Source organism: Oenanthe melanoleuca, chromosome 20 (genome assembly GCF_029582105.1).
Source record: "Oenanthe melanoleuca isolate GR-GAL-2019-014 chromosome 20, OMel1.0, whole genome shotgun sequence".
Lineage (NCBI taxonomy): Eukaryota > Metazoa > Chordata > Aves > Passeriformes > Muscicapidae > Oenanthe > Oenanthe melanoleuca.
Window position 1 is genome coordinate 8,293,668 of NC_079353.1, and position 12,881 is coordinate 8,306,548.

The 12,881-nt window shown below is 44.3% G+C and overlaps 1 protein-coding gene across 3 annotated transcripts in view; it reads right to left on the bottom strand.

Annotated features, from left to right (window-relative positions):
- Positions 1-878: 878 nt before the first annotated feature.
- Positions 879-12,881, bottom strand: part of EYA2 (EYA transcriptional coactivator and phosphatase 2) — an 87,745-nt gene continuing 75,742 nt past the window's right edge. For 2 of the 3 annotated variants that reach the window (XM_056507410.1, XM_056507409.1), the window contains exons 11-16: positions 9,365-9,423; positions 8,448-8,608; positions 7,373-7,487; positions 6,660-6,781; positions 5,784-5,884; positions 883-2,243 (exon numbers count right to left, since the gene is read on the bottom strand). In XM_056507410.1, coding sequence (XP_056363385.1) covers positions 2,163-2,243; positions 5,784-5,884; positions 6,660-6,781; positions 7,373-7,487; positions 8,448-8,608; positions 9,365-9,423 — 639 coding nt within the window. In that variant the 3' untranslated portion in view covers positions 883-2,162. Of the gene's footprint in view, positions 2,244-5,783; positions 5,885-6,659; positions 6,782-7,372; positions 7,488-8,447; positions 8,609-9,364; positions 9,424-12,881 lie in introns of all 3 variants that reach the window. The other variant, XM_056507411.1, reaches the window with a different exon arrangement.

Sequence of the window (12,881 nt, forward strand, 5' to 3'; positions counted from 1 at the left end):
AAAGCTTGAATTGATGTTTTGGCTTTCCCCATGGAAACTGGATTCTGAAATGAGGCCTTGTATTAGAAGAAAATGATACACAGATTGTTGTATGAAACCCCACTGCTTTCAGACATGCGTTCCAGCCTGTGGAGGTTTTTTATTAATGAACACTGTTTTTGTCTACAGAAGAGAGATTTTCTTTCCTCCTCTAAAATAGGTGACCAAATCCTAGTAAAGTATGTAGAAAACGTAGAAATACATAAAACTACAGTGAAGGAACTGAGCAAGACCTGTACCTGTCTGTGCATGTTCCCAGGCCTTTTGGATGTTCCTAAGTACAAAACTGCTGTAGATCCCCTCTTCTATCCATGATAAATTGCCTGGAAAGTAAATCCTGATACTCTTGCTGCACTGGGAGATGAAGGTGCCATAGTGCCACCTGTGAAGGTGTCACCTGAAGAAGTCACCTGTGTGATGGATGTGTTCCTTGGTGCGGCCTGCCCAAAGCTCTGCTAAGAAGGTCAGCAACAAAACCAAGAGCTTTCAAATCTTTAAATATATTCAAAAGCAACACCTTCCAAGAATCTTTAAGGAAAAAACCCAGAATCAGTACTCAAGACAACTGATCTGCTTAATTCAGGTATTAAATTTGGAATTTCAAGGAAGATCAATTAGCTGATTGATGGGGTATTGAAAGCTGAAGTTGTGCTTCTCTGGGAACCTGCAATCCCTGTCATTTATTCCTCTTTCAAAAGTGTATTTACCAGAGTGCTTACCTTGCAAGCATTAGTCAATTCTCCACTGATTTTGTCACAAATAGTTGTATCACAAGTGAAGCCACTCTTACAGCAGGGAAACCTTGAAAAAATTCTGCTCAGCAAGCCCTGAGACCACCAATGCCTGTGCTAGAAAATTGACATTTTGCATGGAGTTGTGCTACGCCCAGAGAGCAGTGTGTACTGAAAGGCTGGGTTTGGTCATGCTGATGTGTCACAGCTGCCTTGGATTAATTTAAGATCAGATTTTCTGCTTTAGCTTGGCAGAAAATCCCTCTCAGATCTAGAACTGTTTTCTCTAAATGTTTTTAGAGGTTAGGAGTATCCCTCAGGTGTGTGTGGCACTTGTGTAACCCTTTGAGAGGTGAGGGCTGCAGCACTTGCTTCCTTCCAGAGAGGCTCTGATCCTTCTGATCCTACCTGGTGCCACAGCAGGGAACAATCAGCCATTTCCAAACTAAGATCCATCCAGGCCCAGAGAATTTAGACAGCAAGATTACCAGGCCAGCCTTGAAACAGGAGCACACATTCCACATCCTACCTTTAGATCCAAGAGTGGCAGGAGAGAAGGCAGGTAATCCAGTCCCACAAAATGTAAACATGTTTTTATTTAATGCCTTTCACTCATCACAAAGTACTTTTCCCCATCCTCAGCTCCAAGATGGCAGCATAAGGCACCGTGTAGACACAGGCACAGTCCATGAACCATCTTGGTAAAGTCCAAAAACACAGCTACAGTTCTTACCAGCAGTTCCACGTGTCCTTACTACTCATGTACACAATATGATTCTCCCCAGAATTTGTTCTGGAGAAATGAACTATTAATTTAGAACAGTAAGATTTTCCCCACCCCCCACCCCCCAAAAGCCAGATGAAAACCACAGGTACAGAGCTTAATACCAGAGTAATGAGATTAGTTCATAAATTAAAAAAAAAAAAAAAAAAAAAAAAAAAAAAGAAACAAAACAGTAACAAAGAAAAAAAAAATCAATGGTTTCACTCCTATTTTCAGAAAGTCCTTGTGATGTAGTGGATTGTGAAGACTCTTTGCTGTGTCCTCTTCCCCTTTCAAAACCAAGAATGCTGACAGGGAGACCCAGACTTGTACATTTGCCTTGTTGATGGCAAAAAGGCCATTAGAGCTCTGTGCCTCCACCTCAGCCAGCAACTGCAGCATCCCAGCGACTGATCAGGAGGATTTTCCTCTGTCCAAAGGAAGGAGGACTTGAGACAATATTCTTTGGCTGTAAGTTCTTAAAGGCTTCCACTGAAAGGGTTCTCCTTCAAAAAAAAGAAAAACTGCAGTTGCTGTGGGATTTTTTTACTAAGAAAACACTGAGGAATAGGTGGAACTGATGTAAGAGTCTGAGTGAAGCCCTCCCAGTGCTAAGATGTTGGGGTCTGCTACAAATATTCAAGTTCCAAGGCGTGCCGAAGAGCTTCCAGGTCAGCATGACAAGAGATTCTCCAGAAGGGCATGTTGTGCTAGAGTGAAACCAAAAGAGTGCAATTTTTTTTTCTGTTTTTGTATAATACTGAGATCAAAACAACTTTCTTAGCTTGTACCCTCAGGAATAGAGTGTTGTACTTGGCCACCAGGTTGTCACAGTGCCAGGGACAAGGAGGATGATCTTAGGGAGGGAGGAAGGGACAAAGTGGGGAATGTCTTCTTGTTCATCTATCTCTCCTATGCAGACAGAAAGACACATCCTCCACAATTTAGGAGTATCCTGCTTCACAGGTGATGGAGGATGTGGGCTGGATACTAAACTTTGCTCCTATTTCCCCCCCACCCCCCCAAATTAATTAGGAATATTCGTAGAATTGCAGTCTTACTAGAAACAGTTTTAAGCAAACATCAGAAGTGAAAGCTGTTTTCAGTGATTCACAAACAAATAAATTAATTCTATTGGAAAAGGAAGTTATTACAATTTATAAAAATGTAAATAAAGGGATGAAATGCCACACAATCAAAATGCTTTCTAACAATTCACCTTCTCAATCACTGGGACAGTAGGTCATACAGCATTTTCTGTAAATGTAAGAACTGGTATCATTGCTCAGGTCAATTATTCATTTAACATAACACTGCTGCCTCAGGGGAAGGTGTAATAGGTGTTACAAAACAGCTTGTCCCCAAAAAACTCTCCTAATTCCCATTTATGGGAGATTATCTTAAATTATTCTTCTGCCTCCCTGCTTTTTTAACTGGTATATGCTGTGGTAAGTCTGAAGCCATGTACACACATGTCCAAATTTTAACCAGTCTGTTCCACTTGAAATCTGAGCATCTAGACAAAATCTGGAAGGTCAGCTACCTGTAACCTACTCTATCTTCTTTATAACATCCTGATCATTCTCCTAAAATGTGAATATACTGTAGGAAAAGAAGACTTGCATCTGAAGGAGGACAGTGTAACCTTTTAATTGCTGTGAAACAAGTGCAGTTCAATTTGATCAGGGACCTGGAATTGATCAGGCACCTGTCACTTGAATGCCCTGAAAGCATCCCTGAACAGCAGAGTTCTTAGCAATAGCTGTGATCCCTGTGGCTACTTGCACACAGAGAATCTCAAAATTATTAGAACATTACATGTTAAATAAAAATTTTTGGTGTGTTCTGTGAGCCTGGGGTTTGTGCTGGATTTGTTTCTGCTCCAAAAATGTTAAAGCAGTTTTATCAAAGACACAGCTCCTTTCTGCACTGTGATTTTGTAACATTTAGAACTCTGATTTTCTTTGCCTTGTCCCAAAATGTTAGTCTGCGCACAGTCAGTAGTATATATGCAGTACTAAATGTACAGAAAGCCTAAACTGACAGCACTTAGTCCCTTCCAGCATGGGCATAACACTGCTAAGAGTCTTTTCTCACTGCAGGAATTCACCTGAAACCACACTGCTCCTGCATAAACAGCTTTAACAAAGCTTCAGAGAACATACACTTCCCAGAGAGATTCTGATGAAAGGAGGTACTCCTTTTCCAATTGTACCTACCTGTGTACAAAAAACTCCAGTAGATCCAGATGTTACAGAGTGTCTATTTACACTCCTCTAACCTTTAAATACAACTGAAGCTTCTCTCTGGTCTGTTGCCTGTTGCCTACCAGTAAATGTTTTCTTCAAGCTGTCTATCAGTGTGTGTAGAGACAGCAAGCAAATCCAGAGAGCTGAAGAGAATTAAATCCACTGCTCTGCAATTTCATTTTAAGGGGAAAAGTTATTTCCTTCCCCCTCCCCCAGTTTCTATTAAACCACTTCCATTAAATTACCTGTTTTTCTTTCTTAAGCCAGAAAAAACTTGGCCTCTCACCACTCCTCTTGTTCAGCAGTTGCAGATTTATCACTCATCAGACAGGTGAAGAAAAATGACCCACAAAACTGGAGATGTTATCAATGCTGTCAGCAAAACAGCAAAAGGCTCTCTGCCTGTCCCCTCCCTTTTTGTTTTGTTTTGTTTTGTTTTGGGGTTTTTTTTCTGTATAAAAAGCTCAGGTGTGTGGAAGGTTTGATTAATGATTGTCATCAATCAAAGGAGGTGACAGCCCAGCAAAGAATGTGCTCTACTAATGGCTGAGCTGCTTAGGCCAGGAGACAGGAGGCTCCAGAAATCCCAGTAGAGGAGATTGCTGAACCCCTCCAGCTGCCCACGCAGGCTGGGAGCTCCTGCAGCCTTTGATGCACTTCTGTTCACTGACCCACTGCCTTTGAAGTGTGGCACTGAGCTGCCACAAGCAGCAGGCCATTGTCACTTCAGCCCCAGTCAAGCATTTTGGACTCTTCCTGACAGCTCCTTAACCGTTCAGCTACAAAACCATCTGCAGTTTCAGGGAGTTTTCCAAGGTTGGTGCAGATATTGTTGCTTCCACAGGCCAGGAAAAATACACTATAAAAAACCTAGTTTTCTGCTGCTTTGCAGATAACCTGAGATACAGTTCTGGGGATAGAACATGTGCCCCCCCACCTTATTTGCTGGGATCCCTTTGTTCCTGGGCTTGTGCAATCACAGAGCTGAAATCTGCTTGGAAAGTCTGCAGGATCTTCAGTCAGAATGAGACACCAGGTCCTCCAGCACAAGGTTCAGCTGTATAGCTGAGTTCCTGAGATGTATTTCATTACCTGAGCTACACTATTCATGTATCTGTTAAAAATTAAAGTTTGCTGAAGATGGAGCTCATTCAGCCAGTTCCTGCATCTCAACCCATGTGCAATGCTCCTGGAGCAAAAGCCGCTTTGTCATATTTCTCCAGTCATCAGCAGCACAAGACCCAGGATGCATAAAGACATCTTGCAAATAATGTTTGCCATTAATAAATTGTATTTCTGGCCCTGTAAAGCCAAATAAATGGAAGTTCCAGGCAGGTTTCTCTTCTAAAGTTTAGGAAGTAAAAACTTTGGCTGTTCCAATTCTCATTTTTCTTAATCACACTGCTCTTGCAGTTTCTGCTCTTTGCCTTCTGTACAATTTTCTACTTTCATTTTGCTTGTGAAATTAATCACATTGATCCAGAAGTCATTGATAAAGGCAACTTATACAACATTGATAAAGCAACTCTGCAAAAGTCCCTTTGGTATTTACTATAATGAAGTTATACTCCATTATCTCAATGAGTCTCAATGTGAATACAAACACATGTATGGATACAGGCATATTCTAGTAAGTAACTGAAAATTAGTTCCAACAATTTACAATTTACAAAAGCAGCATGTGAGAACAGAAATTCACTCTGCCTGCTCATCTGAGATCACACACTAGAATTTCACTTTTCATGTCTTTTTCGCCACCCGTATTAAGCAAGAATGATTCCTGGAACATGAGACACAGCAACTACATGAAATATTGTACCAGCTGCCAAAGTGGGGGGGATTTAGAGTATGGAATTTCTGACAAGGTGATTGTTGATTTTGCATATTAAGAAATGAGACCAGCTGCTTCAAATGGAGGGAGCCTTATTAAATGCTTAAATAAAGAAAGAGTCATTGCAATCAAAACTTGGAAGAATCCAGCATGGCATCCACAAACTGTACCTTTTTTGCTCCCTGTTCCTCTTCAACACCATCTCCTATTACAATGTACACGGCTTTCCTTCCAAACCTCTGCATTATTCTTTCAAAACAGCTCTCTTTCCCTGAGCAATACAAGAGAAGATACATTTTTTAATCTGGACACGCAGCACAGGCAGAGCTAATATTGAGGCACAGGACCTGGAGTCATCCCCTAACTGAAGTGGAGGCTGCAACACTCTTTGTTTTCTTTTCAAAAATCTTCTGAGTCAGATCCTCTCCATCTCATGACAGTGACTAGCACTTGTTTTGTCAGCCAAGGACTTGCAAGTGCTGCCAGTTTTCTGTGAGCTTTGTGACTGTGATGCCCCGCTTAGGCCAGCAGCTGGCAGACTGGTGTGACACTCATGGCATTCAGTCTCCAGAGCCCTCTTCTGTTCATTTTGGTTGCAGTAAAAACGTGAAAATGCAATCCTCAGAGCTTCAAACACACCAGAAAGAACAGAATACAAAAAAGCCCCAAGCTAACCCTACCAGTACTTATTACTCACAAAGCTTCACACAGCTCATTCAGCACGCTTGACCCCTCTGCAAGGGTAAGAGGATGCAGAGTGTTTCTGTAACAGGTCCAAGCAGACCTTCCTTCCAGCTGGGTGCAGCTGGACATCCCATGAGCAGCCAGTGCTCTCTAGGGTGGGTATAATTCTATAGATCTGGCTCACTTCCCCATGGAGACACTTGAGAAGTGTCCCTGCAGCCTGTACTAGGTTAAGTGTGGGAGTCAGGATGTGAATTACACATCTGTAAGTACAGAGCTAAAAATAAAGCTCACTCACTTGCATTACTTAGAGACAAAACCTCAGCCTGTCTCAGGTGAGGCCTTAGCCAGTTTGCTCTTACCTGTTTTTGTTGCACTGTAAATGTTTTCAATGGGGAAGACAGTGCCTAGGCCATAGAGAAGCACTTTAGCCAGAGCTGGTATAAGCTGAGTTGTGGTGACCAACACATTCACACAGTTGGGCCTAGGAAACAAAAGTTATTAGAAATCTGGGTTTCTCTCTTCCACTCTGGACTGAAAGATGGTAGGAAGCAGACTTTTCCTGCCACTGGAAGTTCCCGAGCCAATGGGGGATTTTGCAGACAGAGGAAGATAATGTGAGTACCAGAAATGTCTTTGATCAGCTCAGTAGAATGAAAAAAACATAAACCAAACTAGCAGCAGTGATGCAGCCTTACTGCAAGCTTGCCAGGATTTCTTTGGTGGGAATTTCAACACAATGTAGTGATGTCCAGGCTGGGTTATGGGAGTGAATATGTTCAGGGACAGAAGGGATCCTCCCTCCCTCTCCCCTTCTCCTGCTCACATGAAAATCGTGCCATGGATGAGGGAGCAAAGGAAAGGCAAGGAAAAGAAAGGACTGTTTTGCTTTTGCTCAGTTCACCATCCCAAGCTCACCCCAACCCTTGGCAATTCAGCCTGGCAAACATGCAGACCCATAGCAAAGGCCAGCAAAGTCCTGTAAAAGTGTCTCCATTTCTTTAGAGGGGGAAAGCAAGGGAAGCAAAGGAGCTCCTGGACCAAACCCAAAGGCAATTCCTGGAGCTGTTCTTACCGGGAATGTATCAAATTCAGCGCCTTCAGAGCATGTGTGAGCCAGAGATCAGTCAGAGCTTCCAGTTCTGCTCTCAGCTGCAGCCAGGTCTCCCTCTTAGGAGCTCCTATTAAACCTGCAAGAGGCAAAGTGTCTTTGCAGAAGCACAGAAAAGAAATTGCATGGCTTTGTCTGCATAGTGCCAAAGGGCACCTGCCTGTGTTCTGAGCTCTCTCACTGCCCCTCTCGTGGCCCTGGTGCCACTGCCTCCCTGTGTCACTGCCAAGTCACTCCAACTGCAGCACAATCCTCTGCTGCTGCAGCTCAACTTCCTTCCCCTCGGGTGGAACAGTTTAGGCAGGCTTGGCAGGACCTCCTTGGAACACCTTTCTTGGAGTGAGCATAAAGCTTACAAGAAAAGTGAGCAAGAAGATGGAAGAGCTGTGTCAAGTGGGCAGTGACCTGGGCAGAGAGACACCTGATGCCAGGATGGTTTTGTTTCTCCTGAAAGCCACTCCCCATTTCCAGTGCATGCAGGGCAGACTTGTCCTCCAACCAATAAATAAGTTGTGGTGATGCTTTGAGTTTTGCTTCTTTCTTTTTCTAGTCAGAGGGAAATCTGCACTAATGTACTGAAAAGGAAGCTCAGAGTCTCTTGGAAGGACTGTCTGGAACTAGGTGAGATGAAGGAACCCAGGGAATCCTGATATCTGGTGGTATTGTTTTGGGGGAGTTAGGAACAAGTAGTTATAATACAAGAAAGCCTTCAGACATGCTGTGTAGAAAAAAAAGGACATACTTAGTTTTGAATTGTTTGCTTGCCTGCTAAATATTCTAGAAAATTGGAGAAGGTTGCTTTCCTGCCAAATAAATTACAAAATAAAGCCCCACTCCTGGACCTTCTCAAAGCACTAAACCAGGTATTTTAGTGTGCCTCCCACAAATCCTGTACAGAACCACATTTCAGGGTGACTGCACAGGCATTTGCTCAGCTCAGACATCATGAGGCTCCCTACACCTCCTGCAGAGATGGCCCCAGAGGCTCTCCAGTTTTTGGGAGGATGAAAGGCCTGCTGTGGGCTGGCACTGCACTTACCCCCCACATTGTTCTTGTAGGTGTTGTACATCTCTTTGACCCGGCGGTAGCGGAACGCCAGTTTCCTCATCCAGTCAACCCCGCCGTGAACCCCCGAGCCCAGGCACAGGTTTGCACTGGCACTGGAGCTGTGGAAGCCATCTGCAGAGAAGTTGTACGTGCTGGGAGAGGGAGGAGGCAAGGGGAGAGGTCAGTGTAATTACAGCCTACACAGTGCCAGCATGGAGGGGAAATGATTGAAAAGAAATGTGGCGACAAGTGGCAGCAGAGACACAAACAGGACACGTTGTACAGAACTGAAGTTCATCTTCAGCACAATTACCAGCACTGATCTAAAAAATGTTCTGTTCCTGCAGCAATTTCTCACAATAATCATCCATAAAACCACAAACTGCAAAGCTCTGTATGAGTTCTGCACATTTCATTCTTTCCCTTTTACCATGGCTGTGCAGGCAACACTTTGGGAAAAGCAGATGGAATTGTACAGAAGGAATTTCTATGATGACTCAACTTACACAGGTAATGGTAATGTTTAGTGCAGTTTGGGTACAAGTTTCAACAAGGATCTGGCACTGCAAAGTCCAACTCCTCACTACTAAGCCCATTCACTACAGACTGGACAGAGGAAAACCTTTCAGCCTGGTTTTGAAGCATCTTGGCACAGCTGTTACAATTGTCTGGTTAAATCATATCAGAAACTGGTGTGGTCTGACTGGAGTTTAACCTAATTTAGATGTATCTCCCAGAATGGTTCAAAGCTCAGGGGCTGATAGAAGGCACAGGCACAACCATGTGAGAGAGGGGACTCTGTACTTGTGTGTGCTTGATAAATGCAGACAGCCTGGAGCCAGGAGGGGAGACAGTGCAGGCTGGAGACCAGCCCCCTGCTATTTCCAAATGGCTGGGGACTGCCATACCTCAGATCCTGACCATTGTCATCTGATGATACATCATCTATGTGGATCTGGTCACAATCCTGAGAGGCAGATAAAAAAAATACAATAGTGAGTAAATATTAGGGAAAAAAATTGAAATAATATAATGCAAAATTACTTTAAGTGTAATATTAAGGAGATAAAATCTTACAATTTGCAAGTATTGTAGTCTGGCCAGTTAATTGTTAGCAACAAGTATCACACAGTACTTGCACAAAATATGAACAGACAGAGAGTGTGTGTGAGATCTGCTGTTATCTAAGGGCACAACAGCTCTTGAATAACAGAGTGAGTGGAACTCCTTCCTATGCAGACAGGAGAGAGAGAGATGCTTGTGTTTTAGCCAAGAAAGCTGTGCTTTTTCTACTCTGTATGCATGATAAGGCAAAGACTTGGCAGCCTTTCCCCCTGTGAGAATACTGCTTTGGACAGGAAGTGTGTGCCCACATAATTACAGGGGGAGAAGATCTGTCCCACAGAGACTCCCAGAGACGCCTGTCCTGCCTGTGTTTTCCCAGGTTGTTCTGAGCTGCCTTTGATGTGCAGGGAGGCTGGGCTGAAGCACTGAAGGCAACACTCCTCCACTGCCCCAGCCACAGACTGAGCTGAGGAATAATGTGTGTCAGTAAGGAGGAAATCTGTGCACAGGAAATTTAACCAGAATATACACTTGGAGCTCAGCCTGCATGAAGTATGTGCTCAACATCTTATCTTCCAAAATTCTTCATTGTTCGGATGGTGGAGGCCCTGCCTCAAAAATGTGAGAAATGTTATTCCTTTGGTTTCCTTCCCAGTCTCAGCATTAACATTAGAAAGAGAAAAAATGGGAAGTTTCCTCCACCACCTTAACTCTCCTTCCTCCATGAGCCTTACAGGTGAGAACAGAACAGAAAGCCTGCAAGCTGATGAACGCTAGCTTTTGTTTTGGCTGATTTTTCAACACAGGTTAAAAGCTGTGACACTTGGTACCACAGGACTGTGGAGTCAGAACAACTGCAGCTAACCAAGGTGCAGTAGTTCTTCACCACTTCAGTCTGTAAACCACAGAATTCGTTTTACCTTCCTTACACAATGATGACTTTGATGAATTACTTTAAACTAGCCCCTTTCAAAAAATGAAAAAAATAATCCCCAAATAAGGAACCAAGACTTGTTGTCAGTGGCAAAACATGACACATGGTTCTTGTCTATATTAATAATATTTTCTGCAGCATTTTAGATAATTCTCAAAAAGACACACAATTGCATCTTGTTCTCATCTCACCAGCTCTTTTACCAAACCATCACTGGAGTGTATATTGTTGTACATAATTGCAGCCAAGCAGCTGAATAGCAGCTCTCTGCTGGTACCTCTCCCCTCCCACCCCAGCACTCTGAACCCCCTCCCAGCAGTGCTGTGACCCACACTGGGGTCACGCTGGTGCAGCCACCCACTCCAGCTCTACAGCACAGGCCTGAAGTCAGGGGAAAGGCATTTGTGCAGGGATCTGTTTTTCCCATTTGTGAATGGGTTGTTGTGCACACTGGAGTGTGACAAGAGCAGCTATCACATTTCTGAGTTAATAAAACACCCTGACAGAGGCTGCACCGCTTGCAGCACAGGGAACTTGGGGAGCAGCCACAGGGGCACCCCTCCCACCATGCCTCACAAAAACCACTCCTCACTCCTGCAGGATCTCCTTGGAACCCCAGTCAGTGGGGAATCAAAGCAGGACCCCTCAGCTGCTGGGGAGGAGGAGGTTGTTGGAATGGCAGGAGGGCTGTGATGGGGACGTGGCACAGGGGTCACATCTGATTTTTAACACTGGGATCTCAGGGGATGGTGTGTGGCACACACAGCCTTTACCTCAGTGTAAAACCTCAGGCAGCCCTTGCAGCTCTGGACACTGATGTGGTTTAACCCTGGGATAGCTCTGGGTGCTGCACACCTTGCCTCCAGGTGGGAGCAGCCACTTTAGAGGAGCCTGGGCTGTTTTAAAGGCACTGCTGGCTTGGAGAAAGCCTCTGCTGCCTCCTTGTGTAATACAGGGCTCCTGAGCAGTTCCTTCTGTTATCCCCTCTGAATACTCTCAAGCTATGTCTTGTGCAGGTATAAAAACAACTTACAAAGGCACAATAGTCTATTTGTGGATCAGTACTGTGCTAGAGAGTTTTAAACATCTCATGGATTCACTGATCAGTGGAGCTTGCATCCCTCATTAGGTGGGGGCCAACAGTTCCTAGAGCACAAACCCTCCAGGGATGGCTCCAAAAGGCAGCAACTTGTAAACACACTAATCCCCTCATTTGTTAACTCCTCATCCCCTTGTCAGCCCTCCTGTCCTTAATACCTGTTTTCCAGAGAGCTGGACAGTAATATCTCCAGAGGGACTGGGGGTGGAAGGTGCTATTTTTTAGCCAGCATTGTGCTGTGAATAAAAGGCAGCTGGGAAAAAGGCACAACCCTGGAAAGCCCAGAGTGTGTATTTTAACTTCCCTGTATTTATAACCTTGGTTAAGTTCTTTTCCCCTCGATTTCCCTAAAAGACGGAGCAGAGAGGGAGAATATCTCCTGTCAGGTGAATATTTGCTGATATATTCTGCACCTTGAATGGCTCACACTTGCAAACTTAAGGGATTTCATCTGCCTTAACTTGCTGACAGAGAATACCTTTCTGTAGAAAGACTCAAAGTTTTTAGTAGGTGCCTTAAGACTTCTCCAGACACTCCCTGCTCTGGGGTACCAGTGATCAAGCTCCTTCCACACAACTACCCTGAGATTTGGGGGGAATCAGCTGGAACCTGGCCTGTCTGCTGGACTGCAGCACTAAGAGAGGATGGGCTGAAGAAGGATGGATCTGAATGGATCCATCTGAATGGAACTGCATAGCCAAAATGCATTCAGCTAATGCATCCAGGAAACAATTACCTGAATCCCTTCTGGGCAGATCCTAAGAAAAGATAAAGCCCTGGCTAACCAGAGTTTCAGAATACTTTTTTTTTTCTTTTTTTTTATTTTGTGGACAGCAATCATCCCTCAGATTTTGAAGGCAGTTTTTTGCTAGGATATGACATCACATCCTCACCACACTAAGGAGGATCACACAAATGCTACCAAGGGCTGTGCAAACCTTGCTGTGTCTATGGACAAATGTTTTGTCCTCATCAGGCACTGACCTGGGAATGCTTCAGAAGGGCTGTGCACCCTGGCAGCACCTTCTCCTCTGCACAGCACTGCAAACTGCAGCCTGCAGAATCAATCATTCCCCTGTGCTAAAGCAAGGAACTGATTTCCTTGTCCAACCTGCCACTCTGGAAAGGATGGTGACATTTTCTCCTCTTTCCCCTTACTCCACTGTCAGGACTGAGGCCAGCCATGGTTAGTCCAGTCTGCTGAACCCTGATTTGTGCCAGAGAAACATTTTGCTGTGCTTGAGAGAAAACTCCTGCCTTGATTTCCAATGGGCAGCTCTCCCCCTGCCCTCTCAGCTCGGCCCCAGTACAGAAGATGGTCAGAAAT